This window comes from Xyrauchen texanus, chromosome 32, assembly GCF_025860055.1.
Source record: "Xyrauchen texanus isolate HMW12.3.18 chromosome 32, RBS_HiC_50CHRs, whole genome shotgun sequence".
NCBI lineage: Eukaryota > Metazoa > Chordata > Actinopteri > Cypriniformes > Catostomidae > Xyrauchen > Xyrauchen texanus.
Window position 1 is genome coordinate 7,868,648 of NC_068307.1, and position 23,194 is coordinate 7,891,841.

At 38.3% G+C, this 23,194-nt stretch overlaps 1 protein-coding gene across 1 annotated transcript; it reads right to left on the minus strand.

The window, feature by feature from the left end:
* Positions 1–135: 135 nt before the first annotated feature.
* On the minus strand, positions 136–22,488 carry LOC127625874 (short transient receptor potential channel 4-associated protein-like). Its single transcript, XM_052101303.1, has 19 exons — positions 22,346–22,488; positions 18,440–18,568; positions 14,800–14,916; positions 13,729–13,783; positions 13,529–13,584; positions 13,298–13,426; positions 12,848–13,049; positions 11,966–12,154; positions 9,094–9,236; positions 8,818–8,949; positions 8,212–8,270; positions 8,023–8,124; positions 7,837–7,920; positions 4,630–4,720; positions 3,732–3,872; positions 3,468–3,579; positions 2,605–2,717; positions 2,305–2,511; positions 136–1,266 (listed from the first exon to the last, which is right to left on the minus strand). Exons 1-19 carry the CDS (start codon positions 22,469–22,471, stop codon positions 1,129–1,131), a joined length of 2,325 nt encoding a protein of 774 aa, XP_051957263.1. The 5' UTR covers positions 22,472–22,488; the 3' UTR covers positions 136–1,128.
* Between the last annotated feature and the right edge of the window lie 706 nt (positions 22,489–23,194).

Genomic DNA, 23,194 nt, shown 5'->3' on the forward strand with positions numbered 1-23,194 from the left:
GACGTTTTAAGTTTAGCGCTTCTAGTCTAGCTCAGATAATACATCCAACACAAAGCGACTGCAGCGGACCACTGCAGGTTCCCAGTCACTAAGCAAGAGCCACGTGTTTGAGTGCAACAAAGATTGTCGACCTGTTAAGTTAGAGGATGGTTATTTAGTTTGCGACCAAAATAACAGATGGCAGCATGGAGATGAAGGCTAGCTAGATATTTATGTCCATGTTGTGAGTGAACCTGCATAGATTATTTCTGTTAAAACCCTTCAGTGCCCATATAATAAGTGTTGTCAGAAATTAACAATGGGATGATACCTACTATTAAAAAGAATTTATACAAACAATTAAAACAATAACTAAAAATGTCTTATTTTGCATGTAATTGATCAAATCTAACCAAGGAGAGAAGCATTGGAAGGTATTGGGTTTTACAATGTCATTATGAGAGCAAATTTACATGAAAAATACAAAATAAATAAGACTTATCAAAATCATTTTCTGTCTTCCATCATCTATATTGTGCAAACATTTTGACATCACTCGGTGTAGCTGGAGAGCTGTTCACCCCATTCATCAATTCAACACTTCCTCTCTTGACGTTTTCATCCTAAATTAAAGAGAAACTCTCTTTACATTGAAGGCCGGCTTTGGAGTTCATAGATACTTAGATCATCAGTTTCTGATCTATTCGATCCAAGACACTTTCAACACTTTTGCTGAAACTCAAAACTCCTCTTAAACAGATTTGCTGCATTATATGCCTATATATTTTTTCTTTGTATATTTCTGTATAAAAGGCCCCATACAATTGCACCGAAAGAACACCACCGAAATACAAAAAGACCATTTACGATCAGAGGTTCAGATTTAGCTTGAGCTGTTCAGGAACTGCGTTCCCATGCGAATATGACGGGATGGGCTATCCTCTGCGGGACATCCTTTGCACCCTGTGACCTGGAGATGAAGCGGAACATGGGCACCAAGTAGAGAATGGATGGCTCATTGAGCCATTGCATGCAGTTGGATGAGCTGGTAGGTCTTTTCTTTCTAATGTCTCTTGACTGAATCAGAGTGGAACGTGCAAGCCCCTCCCTCCCAGCCCTCTTTCGTCCTAACCACACCCCATCAAAAAGTCAATCTTCTAAAAGGTCCCTGTCTAGCTCCATATAAGGCTCATCTATATAGCTGATAATGGCACAGGGAGAAGTCCTGTCCTCTCCGAGCAGCACTGAAACCGTCTCCTTCCAGAAACTGAAGGGAATACAGGAGCTCTAAAGGAAAAGAGAGGGCACACAAAGTTTGCACAAAGACTGAAACAGATACCAAAATTTGTAAATAACTAATATGCAAAACTTAGTGCTTTTATTTTGCACATCACTATGAAGAAAAACATTTACTTTAATCTTTCTCATCCCTACATTTACAAATGCAGTTAAGACGGGTGTGTGCATTAGTTTAGGACACACACACACACACACACACACACACACACACACACACACACACACACACACACACACACACACACACACACACACACACACACACACACACACACACACACACCCCCTTTGTAATTAAAGGAATTTTACCAGGTTAAATTTAGATAAAAGAATATTCCAGTAAAGCTCCATCGACAGCATTTGTGGGATAATTTTGATTACCACAAAACAATTTCTCAACTCATCACTCCTTTGACAGGTTACAGTGAGGCACTTACAATGAAAGTGAATGGGGCCAATTTTTGCATGGTTTAAAAAGGCAGAAATGTGAAGCTTATAATTTTATAAAAGCACTTACATTAATTCTTCTGCTATAACGTCATCATGGCAACTGTTATAAAATGTATAATAACTTTACACAGAAAAGGTTAGTGTACAATTTTATCACACTAAAATCATGTAAAAAAACATGATAATCTTGTGGCTATACTTTTGAAACAGTGAGTATTTTAACGTTTACTGATTGGCTCCATTAATTTCCATTGTAAGTGCCTCTTAAATTCATTTTTGTGGTAATCAACATTATGCCACAGATGCGGTCTATTGAGCTTAACTTGTTAAAGCAATAATTGTGTTTACAGTGAGGCATTTACAATGGAAGTGAATGGGGGCCAATCCATAAACATTAAAATATTTAAAAAGTATTGCCACGAGATGTAAACAATACAAGTGTTGCCATTATTTTAGTATGATTAAATCGCTTGCAAACCTTTTCTATTTCTAAGTTATTTTATGCACAGCTCTATGCATCAACGACCCAATATCTTTGATATCCACTGTGCTACAATATAAAACAATGATACTCACATTCTCCAGGCAGGTGCTGTCCTTGTCCTTGTTGAGGTAGTGGTGCTGCCAAAAGCGCAGCAAGTTGTGGAAGTTGTTGAGCAGGCAGCCGGGATATTTCTCTGCGTATTCCTTCTCCCGCAGCGCGCTCAGGTAGAATGGAAGCTTCCCTCTCCTCCGGGCCAACATCAGAATAACCAGGCTGGTGTTTAGACAACTCACATTTTCCTGGGAGAGTGGCCAGGAAAGAAAAAAACAGAACTATTTATTAAAAGTGCTATTGAACAATCCAAATGAGTGCGCAAACAAAGTAGGACTTACCTGTGTGAGGGTCTGCACATTGATGATGTTAACAAGCCGGAAAAGGAAGGACAGCCTGTTCTCCACTCGAGCCATATAGCACAGGAGACAGCACTCGGAGAGCACTTCAACCACTGCAGAGGCAAACACACAGATCCCAATTACTCAACAGGCTCTCATGACAGATTAGAATACAGTCCATATCACAGACGATCAGGATCCACCTCATTAAAGGAATATTCCGGGTTCAATACAAGTTCAGCTCAATTGACAGCATTTGTCAATTATCACAAAAAAAATAAAAAATTCAGACTGAACCCAGATTTCTGCCTTTTTTAAAAGCAGGGACGAGTCAAAATAATGTTTTTTGTGGTAATCAACATTGTCACATATGCTGTCGATTGAGCTTAACTTGGATTGAACCTGGAATATTCCTTTAAGATGTAGGTTTTGCCAATGTAACGCTCTGTTGTGTGACCAAAAGTTGAGAATATTTCAACTTTAGCAGCAACACACTCTGATGTTGGTATTCGTTAATCAAGGAGAACTTCTAAGAGGCTCCACTTTAGGAAATGCAATTCGCTGTATTCTCACTTTCAAACTGACACAGCTCTTTCCACAGCTGTAAAATGCATCTGATGCACTCTCATCTGTCAAACATATAGACACCCTTAGATTTGCACTAATGCACTGGACAGATTACCCATCTGATAAAACAATTTACAAAGTCTGTGAAAGAAATGAGATCGCTGATCGAATCTCAAGTTACTTGGGGAAATAATTTTCTGACAATCTTTCATCAGACTTGGCCTTTAAAAGTCTTTCAGAGACATTTCAACATAATTTTTTCAGAAGCCATCCAAGAGTACGGTGACTAAATTTACCCTTCACATCTTCCGTCTCACTCTCAAAGCGATCCAGAGAGAGGACAATACAGCGGACGAGCATGTTAGAGTCCACCAGAGAGCTGTTGATCTGCGTGAGGAACACCTGGAACTGAAGGAGACTTGTTCTTTTACCAACCAAAGTTGCATAGCAAAGTCTCAATACAGAGCTTGTTTTACTAAAGCATTTGTTACTACAGTTTCTACAATAACCACAACAAAGACATTCAGTGTCTAGGGTGCATGTTTCGTCACTGGTGGTACCTTTTCCTCTGTATTGACATATTTGTTGAATCTCTTAAAGGCATCAATATTGAACTTCATAAGCTCTCCAAGCAGGTCAAAATAGCTCTGCAGGACATCTCTGGACTTGCAGCCGCTGTCAATGATGCAAAAAAGGATGTGCTGCAATAAAAATCCATAATTAGACCAATATATAAACCAAAACGTATCTAATACTATTTTGCTTAAAAAGATTAATAAATAAATAAATTATCCCCTTTTTTCTACCAATTTTGGAATGCCCAATTCCTACTATTTAGAAGGTCCTCATGGTGGCATGGTTACTCACCTCAATCCAGTAGGCACAGGACAAGTCCTAGTTGCCTCTGTTTCTGAGACCATCAATCCGCGCATCTTATCACGTGGCTTGCTGTGCATGACACTGCAGAGACTCATGCTACTCTCCACGATTCAAGCACAACTTTCCACGTGCCCCATTGAGAGCGAGAACCACTAATCGTGACTATGAGGAGGTTACCCCAAGTGACTCTACCCTCCCTAGCAACCGGGCCAATTTGGTTGCTTAGGAGACCTGACTGGAGTCACTCAGCACACCCTGGATTCAAATTTGCGACTCCAGGGGTGGTAGTCAGCGTCAATACTCGCTGAGCTACCCAGGCTCCTCAAATACAATTTTTAATATGCCACTGCCATTGCCTGTATAGGGAGTAATTTTACTGGAATATTTATGGTTCATATGACCCTTTGATTTTAGTGTGATAAAATCACTTACTAAACTTACTGTATCTGTGTCAAGTTATATCCAATATCATAACTTTGCTGTCTGGTCCTTCGTATTCATTCTAATAGTTTTAAGACTCCACAACTATTCAAATAAAAACATTTTGCCCCGTAGGGCAGTCTGCATTAATGTCTTTACCTCCAGCAAACCTCTCTTCAGCAAAAACATCTGGTCTGCATATGATGTGGCCCCTCTTAGAAAGCTCTCGACAGCTCTAGCCTGCCAAAACCTTTAGAGAGAAAATATATAATGTCACCATGACCATGTGACATTTCAACATGCAAAATCCTTAGCCAAATCAGACATTCCAAAATATTAAGGATAGATATGAAGGCTCTGTTGCAAAAAATAGTGAGGCAGCATTTTAAAGGAACAATTCAACTAAGTTACCATTCACTGTCATACAATGAAAGTGAATGGTGACTGAGGCTAACATTCTGCCTAACATCTGAACTGTACCTGTAAGTTAACATTTGCTCGAAGGCAACATTAATTACGCTGCCAAGATATGATGTTTTAGAAAAATTCTAAGGTAGCATTTAATGCATCTTTCACAAAGCAGGCAATTTCATAATGCATTGCATCAAGCTCAATGAAAAAAGATGATAAACAAATTTAAGAAATGTTGATTAAAATTAAGATTATTTAATCCAAATAAAAACTTTATAATGTTAAATGTGTACAAAAAAGTAACTATACATGTTTGGTATCATTTAAAATGTCTCAGTGCGCCTGGTAAACTGGTCTCATTCTCCCAGCCATAATGAAAAGCTAAAAGAAGTTGAGAAATGAGAGTATGAGAAATGTGGTGTGCCCCTTAAAGGTGTGCCCTCCCCCTGGTCCTCCATACAAACTACCTCCTTTATGTAAATCTACAGGAATCAAGAACCCATTCAATTACAAATTCTGATCCCTCAGTTGTGAACCCCTCAATAGGGGACCAAAATCTAATTATAATAACAGACACCACCATTTGGTAAGTTTATTGAATTATCTGGGTTTATAAGGAAAATGGGCAAAAGGTTCAGGGAGTCTGTAGGTAGACTTCCCACACGATCGCTGTGTGTAGTTTTCGTTGCCAGGTAAATATTTCTATAAATTCCTCGATTTCCGAATTGTTGTTATTATATTTGATTGATCGATGATTTTACTCTATTAATTGGATTTTGAATTATTGTTCTATTACCTGGTCAATAAATTGTCAACATTTGATTTTATTCTGACTGACTCTGAAATTGTTTTCCCAAGTAGATTAAACGATTTGTATGTTCCCGCAAGTCTGCGTCAGATTAGTGACAACTAATATTTGGCATCAATTGAAGTGTACTTGGTTTGCAAAGACAAAAAGGGAATTTCCGTTTAGAACCACAAATGCTGCTTGACCAATCTAAATTCGGGTGCGTCTAATTGAATGTTTCTCCAGATAAGTGTACGAGGGAAACCACGGCATGGCCAATCCAAAGCTATTACAAGAGAAGTTATGTTGGTCAACTTACATCTGTAATAGTGGCCGTGACCTCTACTGAAGAAAACGTTAAGTTAAATTCAAGTGTGCAATTCCATGGGGGCTATACTGAAGTATCTTTGATTGTGTAAACGTGAATGTGACCGATCTTAGGTATATAGCAATTACCTCCGTTTGATGATCCAATCTTGTGATCGGGAGACCCGCGTAAAAGAGAAAAACATGCGAGGACCTCAAAGCGACATAGTTTCCTAATCTGAACGGGTAAAATATAATTAAAGAGTTAAAAAGAATAAATCAAACATTCGCTCACTTTTAATGATGCTCAGATATCATTAAAACCTTTTTCATTTATGGAGTCAGATTAAATAACGAGGTAATACATAAGAGAAAATGTATTTCATTTAATCTTGTTGTGTTTTGCGTAAAAGACAGTAACGCGCAGAGACCTTCACCCGTATTATTGGAGACCGCCATTGGACCGATAAACAGGCTTACAAAGCGTTCCCAATCAGTCACTTGTGAGATTCCATGATGGTTATGATCAGTGTTGGGTAAGAAAATTTTAAAAAGTAGTCCACTACTGATTACTGCTCTAAAATTTTAAATGGACTACTGATTGTTTCATAGGGAAATTAATCAGATTACTATTAACTTTAAAGTTACTTTTCAAAACCAATCGAACCTGCAAAAAATACAACGTGACACAAACAGCAATTTTAGTATTTTAATATTAACTGAAAATAATAACAAAATTATAGCAACTTGCATTTAGAGAGCCAATGAATTTCTAAAAATGCAATTTAACTTTCTAATCTAGTCCGCTAACCTTCTTAGCTGCGAGTGGCATGTAAATGTATAGTATGACTGTTAAACAGAAAACATATTTCCAAACAATTTTGATAGTAAAACCACTGTGCATTTGAATGCTTGTTTCTTTTCGGTGTAAATACACAGGTTTGCTTGTGTGTTGTATCATGCATGTGTATGTGTCATATACAGTATGTCTGTTTGTGTGTATACATGTGCAGCTTGTGTGTGTTTACACAAATTTACAGCGAGTGGATTAATTCTACCTCCCTTGTTCTCGGTCGAATTGAGTATTCTTTGTTATTTGCACATCTGTAACGCTATTGCATTGTTTGTGTACAGTACATACAGAACATAAGAGTCATTTGCTTAGCGATGTATTTTTCAGGACACCGTTACGCAAATATTTCCACCTTGTGAGCAATATATCCCTCTGTCAGACGGGAACAAGCGCTGTTTTCCATATACGCCCGAAGCTGATGCCCTCTCCTCCTGCAGCAGCTACAGAGGGACACACGAGAGAAGGGTGCGAGGCTGGGGTAGAGCGTGGAGATTTGAGGACGATTTGCCACCAGACCAGCCTTGCGTGCCTCACTCCTCCAGCCAGGGCTGGGAGCATGCTGACACAGCGCTCGCTGAGATTGATAATAAGCGCATGAAAATTGAAAAGCTTAGCTTTCATTTACAATTTGAATAAACTACACTCCGCTGCGTCCATAGTAATGCCGCTCGCTCATCTGCAGTCACTTCGATATGTGTCCTCTATACCATGGTGGTTTGTTAGAGCGCATGCTTATTAGCTGACACAGCAACACACACTAACATAGGAACGCATTACATTTTAAAATGCATTATACTTAATTAATATTATTGTCAAAGCAATAAATGTGTCATCCAAGTAACAATTTTATTCATGTCTGTAACTGTAATCAGATTACTTTTTAAAGTAACACGTTACATTGCTGTGCTACCATGAAATGTAATTAGATTACAGTAACTTGTTACACCCAACACTGGTTATAATGCAGTAAGTACAGATCTATTTTTGGAACAGAGCTATAGTGTCTCACCTGAAGGAAGAGTCTGGTGGTTCTCTTTTCATAACAGTGAGGAGACGTGTGAGGAGCCCTTTTTTACCGTCACACACTAAACTCCTGAAAGACAAGACAGACATGATAGATGTGAGATTTGTCTACTTGAGAACATACTTTGTTGACGTTGAGAAAATGATGTTCATTTTGGCATCACAACAATACCTGTCAGTGTTTACCAGGGCCTCCACCTCAGGGATGTTAGCCTTCAGGGAGATGGCGCTCAATTCATTCAGCTCTTGAGCGTTCAGGAGCAGGTACTTATTCCTGAGAACAAATGATAGATAAATGCATTAAATTGTCAATCCACAAAACTGTAGCATGCCAAACAAAGGTTGTGAATTTGTAACTTACTCATGGTGGTCACTGAAGCTCTGCAGAAGCCTCAAGAACTGGATTTTAAATGAGATTTCCTGTGCAATAAACAATAGCATACCATGATCCATGAGAATGATGTTGGAATACAGTGAATGGGATGATGCTGTGTGTATAATACTTCAGCAATATCACACAAGCAAGAGTGCTGTTATTCTGAATAATTAGACAGCGCATCAGTTCAACAAACAAGTAAATAATGTTGAGTAACTTCCATTTCAGACAGAAATTGGCCAGTTAGTTAAATTTCCTCTCCGCCAGTGAAAATAGTTAAAAAAAAAAAAAAAAAAAGCCAAAGCCCAACACCGCTATTCACACTTCTCTCATACTCTGAGTTTCAACTAGAGTTTGTCACCACCTACTGGCGTACAACTTTAATCTTCAGAAAGTGAATGAAAACTAAATTAACGATTAATAAATTGCCCACCACTATTTGGAAAGCCACGAAGACAAAGAAGCAGAATGATACAAGTAATGAAGCGTCCCAGTGGTATTAAACTAAATATTAGCACTCTTGGAACATCCATGTCCAAACAAATTATAGGACCAGGGCTAACTGTTGAATAATTTAAAAACAAAGCTCACAGGGCTGCAGTCGCAGTTCTCATTCTGTCCATGGACAACGTGATTAGAGGCAGTGAACTTCCTCCAGATGAGCTTGTCAAAGAGGTTATTGAGGCCAGGAATCAGACGAAACTCAGCCAACATTTTGTGCACCTAAAAGATCATGAAATGTGAGGGTGGGAATTAGAAGACTGATGTAAGACCAATAAGGAGTCTGATGTAAGACTGATGAAAGAGTCAATAATGCAGGCCCTTTTACAAGGCACTGGTCTGTCAGGAAAGAATGACAGCTCTTACCTGGTTTCGCTGTCGACCCATGAGCAGGACACACAGCACATAAAGGACTTCCACCTTATACATGATCTCATGGATGAGCTTCATGGACTGTGGCAAACGATGCCTCAGAGGCATGGTGGCCAATGTACTCTCATCAGATGATTCTGAGATAAAAGGAATATAAATGTAAAACTTTTTCTTTAACTTGGAATTCAGATTCTAATCTTTAATTAAAGATATAACACAATTGTTAAGATATGGTGACCCTTTATTGAATATATGAAAATGGATTCTATTTTACAACCATCATGGAAGTGGTGTCTAATAATATATATTTTTTTAAATCAACAGGGGGCAAAGTGAAAAAACGAACCTGCTTTTTGCAACATCTTTTCGTTTACAAATAAATATTACAATAAAAAATCATTAGGTTATGTCATTACATTTCTCGCCTTGGCTAATTTCCTTGGCTCTTTAGTTTCATGACTATTTTCCCTCAATTTTTGATTTGGTGGGTTAACCAAACAAGACAGTTATAAATCAACACAGGACAGACTCAATGATGTCCAAGTAGACCTGTGTCAGCAGGTACTGTGGCAGGTTGAACTTCCTCAGCTGGCAAAGGAAGTACAACCTCTGCTGAGCCTTCTTCAGTTCCTGAAAGATTCCTGAGAGAACCAGAATGACTGCACTGCTGCCATAGTGCGGTTCATGATGGTGAGGGGGAGTGCAGGGGAATTTCTCCTGAAGTCCACTATCATCTCCACTGTTTTGAACGTGTTCAGTTCAAGATTGTTGTGACCGCACCAGATAGCCAACTGATCAACCTCCCACCTGTATGCAGACTCGTCACCATCTCGGATGAGGACGATGACCATGGTGCCATCCGCAAAGATGGAGCTTGACAGTGGGGTCTTTTGCAGTGCAGTCATTTGTGTACAGGGAGAAGAGCAGTGTATAGAGAATGCATCACTGAGGAGCACCAGTGCTAATAGTGAGAATCTCAAATGTGAATTTACCCAGTCTCACTAGCTACTGCCTATCTGTCTGAAAGCTGCTAATCCATGGACCGATCGGGGTGGGTACAGAGAGCTGGGTCAGTTTGGTTGAGAGAAGATCAGGCATGATGGTATTGAAGGCTGAACTGAAGTCCACAAAAAGAACCTTGCATATGTCCCAGGGTCAGCGCAGATTTTCAGACAGGCAGGTAAAAAAAACATCTGGGCGTGAAGCTTTCCTAGGCTTTTGTTTCCGAAAGACCCGGAACACATCCTCCTCACAGATCATAATTGCAGATTGAGTAGCAGGAGGGGGGGGAGGAAGGGGGTTCCAGGAGGTGTTGATGTGTGTGTGAATTAAAGATCAGAGCGGGGGAGGGGTGCGAGAATGGGCCTTTCAAACCTGCAGTAAAACACATTCAGTTCATCAGCCATTAGTTGACTCTCTACAAAGCGAGGGGGAGGAAAAAACTGTTTTTTCAGCTTTTCAGAGTAGCGTCTTTTAGCCACTCTGATGTCCTTAGTCAGCCTGGCCTGGTTGTACAATATTTTATCACCACTTTTGTAAGCATACTCTTTGGCATGATGAAGCTGTCTGAGTTTTCCTATAAACCATGATTTATTGTTATTGAATGATAAAAATGTCCTAGTAGGGATGCACATATTCTCAAAGAAATTGATATATGAGGTCACAGTATCTGTGAGCTCATCCAGGTCTGTGGCTGAAGCCTCAAAAACACTCCAATCAGAGCAGTCAAAGAGGGAATTTAGTTCCATCTCAGTTTCACTGGTCCAACTCTTTACAGTCCTTACTACAGGCTTAGCTGATTTTAGTTTCTGCTTGTACGTCAGGAGAAGATGAACCAGACAGTGATCAGAGAGTCTTAAAGCTGTACATGGGACAGAGTGATATGCATCCTTTACAGTGGTGTAGCAGTGATCCAGTACATTTCATCATGTGCTGTGTTGTTTGTATTTTGGCAGTTCACAGGTGAGGTTAGCTTTATTCAAATCTCCCAGAATAATGATAAGAGAGTCTGAGTGTTGTTGCTCTGTGTCAGTGATGTGATCAGCCAGCTGTAGCAACGCTGCATTCATGCACGCATGTGGCGGGATATAAACACTCAACAGAATGAACGAGGAATACTCCTGCGGCGAGTAGAAAGGCTTACAGCTGATGAAGAGCACTTCGAAATTAGGACAGTACATCTTCTTCAATGCCGTTACATCTGTACTCCAACTTTAGTTGACGTAAAAGCATGTTCCGCTGCCTCTCGTTTCCCCGATGATTCCACAACGCGATACGCTCTGGACAGCTGGAAGCCCGGCAAATGAAATGAGCTGTCCGGGATGGCTTCATTCAGCCAGCTTTCCATGAAACACAAAGCAGCTAGAGTTAGATAAGTCCTTATTTGTTTGAGTGAGCAGAAGCAGTTCATCCATTTGTTGGCGAGGGAGCGGACATTCAGCAGATGAATACTCAGCAGCGGAGTCCTGAGGCCACGTTGAAGAAGCTTCACAAGTGCACCGGCTCGCTTCCCTCGCGTGAGTCTTTTGGATCGCTGTAGAGCACCGCTGCACCTCCAAATAAGATGTCTAATAAAACGTCTGAATAATCAAACACCAGCAAAAGATTATCAGGTATGCTCTGCAGTTAATTACCGGTGAAACTGATTGGGAAAGAGTGACAAAAAACATGACAAACAAAAAAAAGTAACAAAAACGCTAGAGAGATCCACAATGAAACTGCTATCTGCGGCACCATCTTGTCTGATTCCCTTGTCTGTGTTGGATAAGAAATTAATACGTAATACATTGGGTATTCCTGTAGCAATGAACGATCATTCACAGCAATAATCGATTATTCAATATTCAGAGTGATGCTGCAGTGTTACCTGTGCTGCTGTGCTCAGCTTCATCAGTTGCTATCTGCATGAGTGCATCCAGCACTAGCGTGTTGTCAAGCCAAGTGTACCATTCCTCTAGTTCCTGTAGAAAGTTTGATGTACCAGTTGCCTCTGACACCTTCCGTGTGGCCAACTTACAGAGACGCTCGATGAAGCCAGGGATATTCAGGAGTGTGACTGGAAAAAAAATGACATTATCTCTTCGTTAGTCATTCTCTATTAAGCCTAAGTCCAGAAGCTGTAAGGAAAATATGGTAAATGGACTGAATGTACTGAATGTAAAAGCTGCCATTTCACCATATGACAAATTTCCCTTTAGCAATGACCCAATTCTCCACAAATCTTCAGTCAGCATTCACTTCTTTTTCTGGTATCAACTCAAAGCAAAGTCACGGTCAGTATATTAATTTAACCACGGAGTGGTGGTGGTGTAGTGGTCTAAGCACATAACTGGTAATCTAATAATCAGAAGGATGCTGGTTCGAGCCCCATAGCCACCACCTGTTCTGTATCTTTTGTGGAAGTCCCAGATATGTTGACGTTGTGTCATACAATTCCGGGTGCCCACACACCACTACAACCATTTTCTCATCCATTTTTCCTGATTTCTTCTGCTATGTCAGTACGTCAGAGACATACGGACAATCTCAATGCTGATATGGCTTTTGCGACAACGCTTCATGCGAATTTCTAGCTCGAGTTGAAAGATTTTAACTAGCAAACACGCGATTGAAGCGATTTCGCTTCGCGCCATACACGCCGCCCGCCACAAATTTGCATCTTTGCACTGACTTTGTATGTAATCGCACCGTGCAAAATGCTCGATTCGCTTTGCATGTGAACGCACCATAAGATTTGTTTTTTACCTACCTTGGTTGACCTCGGCTTGAGAGGGGCTGGTGTTGCGTTTCTGCTGTGCGTTTTTAGCCAGGAGGGTGTGCTTGTCATCGTTCCCCACATCAGGCTCTGAGATGGTGACAGAGAGGATACGGCAGAAGTTGGCAAGCTGCTGTTGGTCAAAGCTCTGCACCAGTCCTGACAGGTTAGGGATCCATTCCAGCTGAATCATCTCCTGTTGAACACGATAATTCATTTATTACTGCCTGATAATCACAATTAGTGTGTACAAATACAAAAGTTTGTATCAGTAGACGACGAATAGTTAAAATCCTTTTAAAGGATTTAAAGCTAGACCAAAGTGTCAATGCAGCAATTAAATCCAGGGGCATTAAAAAGTTTATAAAAGCTTTACTGCATTTAGACACAAGGGTACAAAATTAAGTTGCAGACAGCTGTATAAGATTGAGATCCAGCACTGACCTTTTTAACTCCAAGAATATCCTCAATTAACGTAGCTGTTTGTAAGAAGACCTTCTTATTTGTCATCAGTGTGAAGAGAAATAAGACAAAATTCTCCCTCGTGGCCAGGCTTTTTGTGACCCCTTCCGTCTGCAGGAAAACAGATACAGTTAGTCACTGTGGAACTCATTATGTTGATACAAGTCACTCTTGTGCTCAATTCAAAAATGGGGGAGAAGCAGCAATACTTACACATATGCAGCAGTTGTATAGCACACTGAGGCAGTCCTTAAGCAATTCGTCATTCACTAGAAGCAGTCAAAATTACCAAGCAATTTAAATTAATAGGCAAAATTCAAATTTTTACATTTGTTAATGACCAATATAACAACATAACATAATGGCTAAAACCACCAACACACGAATGTATATACACACATAAATAAACTTACTCTTGGGTTTTGGTAGCGTAGTGAGAGTGGGTCTCATCAAAAGCTCCACCAACAACTAAAAGTGAGAGAAATAAATTAATAATTCTGAACTGATCCAGGGCTGAAACTGTCAACCATTTTGATCATTGATTAATCTGCGGATTATTTGTAATTGATTATCCTGTATTTCATTTAAAAAAATTTTTAATTCATTCATTTAAATTAGAGGTAGACTGATATAGCAGTTTTACCCATTAATCTGTGCCGATAAGATACTTTTTGGAACTACTGGTTATCTGGAAAAAAACCTACGCTAAAAGATCCCCCCCCTCCATGTTCCTCTCTGGCTGGCACTGGAGGATACTACAGTAAGAAAATTTTGGCTCTAAAGTATAAAAGTTGCCTTTAAGAAGTGAAATAAAAACAATCATAGGCATCTCGTGAGGACTGAAAATATTAACCCATATTTTTTATCCCCATATTTTGAAGCATGCAGCATCAGCACATACATTGTGTCTCCAACTACTATGAAATCTTGTGAATAATAATTTACCTTCTTTCTCATTAAACCATATCTGATGACATACTGTATGTATGCATGCATGCATGTATGTATATATAAATAAATACTATATATAAATACTTACATGTAGAGCATTGGAACAGTCAAGTCTCCTTCATTGGAGTTAAGTGTATTTTGGACTTATTTATAGTTAAAAGTGCTACGTTATGCAACCCATTCTTATCTTTTCTTGTTTTCTAGTATCAGGGATTGTATTTATTTTGGACTCTTGTTACCTCCATGTCTGTGCCGTCATAGTAAGGAAAGACTATGAAATGTTTTTAGATTTGAAATACTATCTACCATTTCCACCACCTTAGTTATCTGTATCTGTAAAATCCACTAAGGGCCGACCTTTATATAAAATGACGGACCTCTGTGCAAAATCCATCAGTTTACAGAGCAAAATAAACACTGAAATGAGATAACAGGATTTGTTCTGATTTGTCAGGCAAAATGTATCACTATGATCAGCTGTAAAAAGGGTTTATTCAACCAGCTACTACACAAAGAGAAAACACAGAACTCACATCTACACCTCCAAAGAGGTCAAAGGTGTACGTGTTAGGAAAGGTGGACTCCTGCGCTGTCTTCCTTTCCTCCGTTACAAAAGACATTGCCTCCATGGAAAGCAGGGATGACAGCTCCTTTATCAGAAAGCCACAAAAGGAAAAGCATGACTAACAATTGTGATGGTGTTTGACAAGCCAATGTGAGACAAATTCAGCCAAAAAGAGTACTTGAGTGTGATGCCTAAACAGAAATGAAATGTCTCAAAACACTCATGTTAATAAATGCGTGCTGCACAAACATTTAAAAAGTTTTGGATATGATTGAAAGACTATCCTGTCCCTCTGTCAGCAGTGCACGGTGGGGGGATGTCGGTACTGTCAACTGACAGCGAGGCTCTTTATAGTATGAAGTGCATAGATTAATGAATAATCATGAGACAGCCCGTTCTCATAGGATAAGGCCACGCACTCTCATCAATATTTATGAGATACTGTTGAGGTGACGATGCACTATAGTACAGGGACACGTCACATCGTGTAACGATTTTATTTTTTAAATCCGGAAGATGAAAATAGGAGCAAAAAGGCCTCTTTATCCTCTTCCTGCTCACAGTGCAACGAGCCAGAATAACTACCGTAATGACTCTAGAAAATGGGCAACTTCATATTCATACATGTGTAATTCTTAAAATTTTTTAAAAACAAAACAGCATATTCATGTGAATTACATCATGTCTGAAAGGTTAAATTCGTGAATGCTTAGAATTGCCAACAACTTACCCTTCAAAGGCAACTCTGTCATGCTTCAAGGGCTGAGCCAGCGCTCATTTATTAGAGGAGCAGTGTATGTGTGATTCCATGCGTGCTGCAAAAAAGATCGGCCTTAAATCTAGGCACAATCGGCTGATCATGGATTTATGCAGAATATCGGTCGATTTCGATTGGTGGGCGATTGATCAGTGCACCCCTATTAAATATAATTAATATTACAAACATTACAAAAAAATAGGATATATGGAGCAGATGTATACAAAGCTTCATTTTACCTCAGGCAGCATGTGCTTCTCTCACTCACTTGTGGCAAGCGCAGAAAAATCCCACTAGAGTTCTTAACCGAACCGATCATAGGCAAATGCACGTCTTGAAATACGTGCAAGTTTTCAACACAATTTTTCTCTAACATAGATTTGGCTAACCTGAATTATTTTCAACAATGTCCTGACTGTTTTAATGTTAAGTTACTTTTACTTTTTAAATTTAGAACAGGCTATTAGGGTTGCTTTATTGGTCCTGCACTATTCATTCAATGTTTTCAATAAATATGCCTGTATTCAGTGGTCATTTCAAGACTGGACTACTGTAATGCTTTGTTGGCCGGCCTTCCAGCTAACACAATCAAGCCATTGCAGATGGTCCAGAATGCAGCAGTGCATCTGGTCTTCAATCAGCCAAAGAGGGCTCATGTCACCCCACTCTTGACGTCACTCCACTGGCTACCTGTAGCTCCCCACAACAAATTCAAGGCTTTGACTCTGGCCTTCTGGACAGCCAATGGAATCGCACCCTCTTACATCAATTCACTTTATGGTCCAACTCGCGCTCTGCGGCCTATGAATGAGCAGTGCCTGGTGGTCCAATTACAAAGAGACTCAAAGTCTATTTCACGATCGTTCACTTTCTCTGTGCCTCTGGGCTGGAATGAGCTTCCGACCTTCTCACGATCTGCTGATACCATCGCAACATTCAAGAACCAGCTGAAAACACATGATCTGTTTCGCACGCACTTAACCAATCCACACTAATTGCACTTAATATTGAACTTAACTTGCCCTTATTGTACAAAATATAATCACCTATACTACTCCAGCCAACTTGAGAACTTAGCACTGCACATATTGATGAACTTTGTATGACTAATTGATTGCTATGTTCCTCATAGGTAAGTCCCTTTGAATAAAACCTTTTGGAAAAAATTATTAAATGTACATTTATTCGCTAATGTTGATTCAGTGAATGATTGTCATGTTCTACATTTAATGATAATACAAGTCAAGCATGTCACAGATAAATGCCCCTTTTTCAGTGGAATTAATGTTGGATTTGGCTGTTAGAAGTATTTTAAATGAACACATGAACACACAAAATGCTTTTTGACTGTTTTCTGAGGGTTTCTTTCTTTTTAGACTAGTCAACTCCAAAATTTACTTTTTCAAAAAGCTAAAATGTGAAATGATAAAAAGTGAAATATGAATATAAATGTACAAAGTCACATACTATATTGCGTGGAGTCATATATATGAATACTCTGCATTAGGGTTCCACTAACGAAGTATCGTGATACCAAAACAAAAACATTATAATATCATCTTGTTGCTAATTTCAGTACCATCTTACAGTATACTATCATTAGCAAAACTATAGGAGATGAAATCAATGACATTTTGAAAAAACCTCTGGATATGGCCAAGTGAGATCATTAAACAGCAGAAGGATGTAATTTAATTAAATATTATACAGACAGATGTGCTGCATGCTGCAGAATGAACAAGAGGTGCCGCTCTACACTGTCATCTGCTTTGCATCTACAGTTACCAAAATTTGAACATACTGTATGTAGATCTCAAGCCGGACTCAGGAACAGGAAGTCAGCCATTTTGGATTGTTTGAAAATGGAATGGCTCTGGAATTTGAAATACTCCTCACAGGGAATTCATCTGACTGGCACCAACCTTAGGCAACATCATGCCAAAAAACATTGAAGATGCTGAATTGTGAACAGATTTTTGATGTCTCAAACGGTGTCATCGTGGTGACACGATAAAAAAAATAGGAAGAAAGAATTCTCTCATCTTCTGCATGCATCGTGTGATTTACATAAAAATTGACCCCTTTGTTTGGCCTTGGACTGATCACATTGATGTATCTACTGTGTGACACAGTCGTAGCACCACCAACTGGCAGCAGGAAGTGTGGCCCTTACAACGGTCTTTGAAAAAATCCATTTACATTTACACAAATTGTTTCATAATTTTAGATGCATTGTTTTACTAAAAGCCGCCAGGAGGAAATGGGCTCACGGTGCTTGGGGCCCGTTGATTGCTGCTTGCAGCATTATTTATTATTATTATTATTATTATTATTATCTTAACGCAACATCACAAATGCAAGTGTTTTATCAGCATGTTGTGATTCAGCCACAGCAGCCTTGTACCACAGGTAATCAGATTTTTTTTTTTCATTAATGTTTTCATTAATACTGTGACGGAAGCTCTGTTGTACAACATTTTATTTGACCAAAAATAAAATTGCAATTTATATAATATATAAACATTTCATAACATCACACTTTAAGCAGTTCTTTTTATCGTCATTTCGGGTGTAATTTCGTTACAAAAACATCTGAGGCTTTTTATTTGTTGGTTATATTATCGATTTAGTATCGATACCAAGGCTGGTATCATACCGAAGCCTAAATTTGTGTATCAGAGCAACCCTACTTTCCATATGTGAAGATGCACCCTTCTCAGTTTGCTAATTATATTTTTCAATTTGTAGTTGCATTACACTTATATGATGTCAAAAGTCGGGTGAGTAAAAACAATAATGTACTAGCCAATGGCAATTCTTTCTCAAACTTGTCTGTAGAGGGTTGTCTCACCTTCAGTACATTGTGTGTGTGGGTGAAGTCACAGTTAAGGTGGCTGCTCTTGTACAGTTCTTGGAGTAAGACAGGAATCCCATGCCATTTCGCCCTCTTATCTCTCTCCTTAAGAAGTGCTTCTGAGAGCTGGAAATAAAACAAAACTTTAATAAAAGCCCACTTCATTTTTGATAACTGAAATTAATGCAATTTAGAAAGATTTACATGAGAGTCTCCATGGAGGCAACAAAGTATGCTTTACAAACACAGTGCATGTTTCAATCAAATGCAAATGACCAATAAAAGCAAGCAATATAATATTTGTGAACAATACATCCATATGACTCAAACTCTCAACATACTGGCAACATATTAATTTAGTTCAAAATTCAGTTCTAAAACTATCATCAACCGTTTCTATGGATAATAAGATATTTCTGTTGAATTCTGAGTAAAACAAGTGTTTCATTTCAGTTATTTATATTATGTATTCACTGGTGGCTAAAAGTTTGGAATAATGTACAGATTTTCTCTTATGGAAAGAAATTGGTACTTTTATTCAGCAAGGTGGCATTCAACTGATCACAATGTACAGTCAGGACATTAATTACTATAATTACTATTACAATTAGAATTTTATATTTTTTAAACTTTTATATCTAACTTAAACTACTTCAAAGAGTTCTCATCAAAAAATCTTCCACGTGCAGCAATGACAGCTTTGCAGATCCTTGACATTCAAGCTGTTAGTTTGTCCAGATACTCAGGTGACATTTCACCCCACACTTCCTGTAGCACTTGCCATAGATGTGGCTGTCTTGTCGGGCACTTCTCACACACCTTCCAGTCTAGCTGATCCCACAAAAGCTCACTGGGCTTAAGATCCATAACACTCTTTTCCAATTATCTGTTGTCCAATGTCTGTGATTCTTTGCCCACTGCAACCATTTTATTTTTGTGTTTCTGTTTCAAAAGTGGCTTTTTCTTTGCAATTCTTCCCATAAGGCCTGCACCTGAGTCTCCTCTTTACTGTTGTACATGAAACTGGTGTGGAGCAGGTAGAAGTCAATGAAGCTCTCAGCTGAGGACATGTGAGGTGTCGATTTCTCAAACTATAGACTCTGATGTACTTATCCTCGTTTAGTTGTACATCTGACCTTCCACATCTCTTTTGTCTTTGAAGACTGTTGGATACACATTTGTATGAAATCTTCGGGTTTTTGGCAATTTCAAGCATTGTATAGCCTTCATTTCTCAAAACAATGATTGACTGATAGGTTTCTAGTAGGGATGCACCGATACCACTTCTCTTCTGGTCCGATATCAGAAATCTCAGTATCGGCCGATACCAGTGTTGTTGTTTTTTTGCATAATCAGTTTACAATATCTACATTATTGTGTGGAACTAATTGGGTGTGCCCTTTAATATGTAAAGAAACACAAACCTCTAACTACGCATTTTTTCAAAATAAATGTATAGCTTATTAAGAAACACTTTATTATTAACTAGTTTACTGGATAATGTAGCAGCAAAATGAACATTAATTCCAGTCTTCAAGTCATCAGTAGAAAAGAAGCTGTTTTTCTTTGCAAAATGTTTTCAACTTGTATCTGGACTATAAGGATTCAGATCTCTTTTTTGTTCAATTTATAATATATCAGCTCACTTTTCATTCACACAGTTATTTTTTGGAACCCATTCAACTGAAATACTATTATAATTTGCAAACAAATGATAATAATAATAATAGTAATAGATTATAATAGTAATATATCTCAATCATGCACCTTTAACTTTTAAACCCTCATGCTTTTATTTTGACATTCTGAACTCTCCAGGAAGTTGTGTGTCTGTTTGTAGGCAAGCTTCTTATTCAAAATCTGGTAAAAAAAAAAAAAAAACAATGAAATATTGAGCATCTAAATCTGAGATGTTATCCGTGAGTAGCACTCAAATACTGCACACTGCATGAAGGCTAAAAATAGCAGCGAGTGTGTGTAAACAGAGCTGCGCCATTCACTAATGCGCTGGAGCAGCACGTGCATTTTATATATTTACTTTTTAAACACAGCCTTTTGTGATTTACAGAGCTATTGCACGTCATCAAGTGGCTTTTAATAAAATGCACGAGTTGTATGAACTATTTTAATTGTGTTTTTATGATTCTTTTATGTAATTTGTGGTGCTTGACAGTAACTAACATGACTAACACACGGTATTGGATTTGGATCGGGCTTGTCGGACCGATACCCAATCCGTCTAAAAGCTTCAGTATCGGAGCCGATACCATTCCAGGTATCAGATAGTTTCTAGAGAACTCCGTTTCTTCTTTTTTGCCATTTTTGACCTAATACCTAATTAAGACATGCCAGTCTATTGCATACTGTGGCAACTCAAAAACAAACACAATGTTAAGCGTCATTTAACAAACCAAATAGCTTTCAACTGTGTTATAATGGTATAACGGATAGTGATTTTCTAGTATCAAATTAGCAATTTAACATGATATCTCAAGGATAAGGTGTTGGAGTGATGGCTGCTGGAAATTGGGCCTGTCTAGATTTGATCAAAATTGACTTTTTTCAAATAATGATGGTGCTGTTTTTACATCAGTAATGTCCTGATTATACTTTGTGATCAGTTGAATGCCACTTTGGTGAACTGAAGTACAAATTTCCTTCCGAAACAGCAAAATCTGTACATTATTCCAAACATTTGGCCGCCAGTGTATATCTGTATTAAGAAACCTGTTTCTCTAGATATTGGTATCACATATTATAACTAATACAAGAAAGGTCGACCACTATAATTAAGTGTTTGCCAAGGTTGTTATAAAGGCTGATAAATAAATAAATGTCAGAATGAAGGCCAATGCATAACAAGCCTTCTGTATACCATTTATACCCTTCTATAAAACGCATATCACTTGCCACTTATAGATGATCCTGTTCCTTTTCTGTCCTTTCAAAATATGGTAAAGTATTTAGAGGAAGAAGAAAAATGACACTGGCAAAAACAAAGCAAAAGGAGAACACAAGGACACAACTGCTTAATTCACAGTCAATATAGAAACATTACACACACAAAAAAAAATCTTTGTTAACTAATTTTAAGTTAATTCTAAACTGTAATAGGTTTTGTCAAATACAGGGCACCTGATAGAGAAGGGAAAGTGAAACCAGTTGGGTTTAAATTGAGTAAAGTTCCCAGGCTCAGATTATTCTCAACGGGACATCTTACATAATTCAAGCCCTTTTAAACTTAAACTGAGCCATGAAAATATCACTGCCTGATTCAATAACACACACCAACTGAAGTTTTGACTCTAGACTGGTTAAAAATCACAATCATTTAAGGAAATCAGATATATTTGGTTTATAAATGCAAACGGAATACTAGGAAAATCTGGGACAGTATTTGTGGGAATCACAACGCTCGAATACACCTATAATGCGGTCTATGCAGACAACTCACTAGGTTTTAAAACTTGTCTGTGTTTATTTGAATCAGCTGTTCTGTTAAAGACGTTACAGGATCACAAATTGATCATTGCGTGATCAATACTAATGACAGTGATATTGGTCTTTTATATTAATACGACTCCATGTGTCTGAGTCTTTAATTGGATTTTGATTGTTCATTTAAAACCACGTTTAACTCCAATTATGATAGGATAGCCAAAAACAACCTAACGAGTTAACGACCCCTGCGAAAACGAAAGCCTCATTTATAAACCACAGCGACCATTTAACTTAACATGCATTTAGAAATCACTCAGACTACTTTTACATCAAAGTTAAGAGTCAAGCCCGTCCGACTAATTTTGTTTCTCAACTTGAAGCAGGTTGATCGATGGTTCTGCTGCTAAACGCGGTTCATGACAGCGGCTTTTCTCTGCCCAGATAACGAGCTATCCCGTTTACCTGCGTCCCTCTGCTGAAGCCGTGGCCAGCGATCTGACTGTGCTGTATTCTGGTGAGGATATTCCTATTACGAGTGGTTTTCTTTCCTCCCGTCCAAGGGGACTCGGGTCCCAGTATCGTCGCCATTTCTTCGTCTTCCTGAACTGTTCCAAACAGGAAGTTCAACTCGCTCTGCTGTCGACGTTCAGTCCTGTGCGTCGAGCGCCCTCAGGTGGACGTTACTTAAACTGGCCAGACGAGGGCGTCGTGGATTCCTAGTTTAGGCGGACACTTGACTTTTTGAGTCGTTGATTTTGTTTGAATAAAAAAATATTATAATAAAAAAATATGGATCAGTGGAGTTATATTAATTTTTTTAATACATTAAATGCACAATAATAATAAAATACTTGAGAACACCTCAAATTAATTTGATATTTTTTCTGGGGCTTTAAGTAAACATATGGGATCAAAATCCCGCCAATTGTATTGCGGTTACGGATCTAAAAATAATAATCGTGAATAAAAATAATGAGCGTGAATCAAAAATAATAAGCGCAGAAAAAAATATATATAATATAATATATTTGTCAATAATAACAAGCATGAATAAAAAAATATATATAAAAACTATATATAATAAAATAATATGTCAATAAAATATATAAGCACATTTAAAATATGCTGCAAAAAAATAAAATAATTAAAGCAAAGTCATCAGAATTTGATTCACACTTATTATTTTAATTCACGCATATTATTTTTGGATCCGTGACAATACATTTGGTGGGATTTTGATCCCATATTATCAGACAGACAGTAAAAATTAAATAAATGAAGTTTTTTATAGTTTTGTAATTGTAGTTTTTT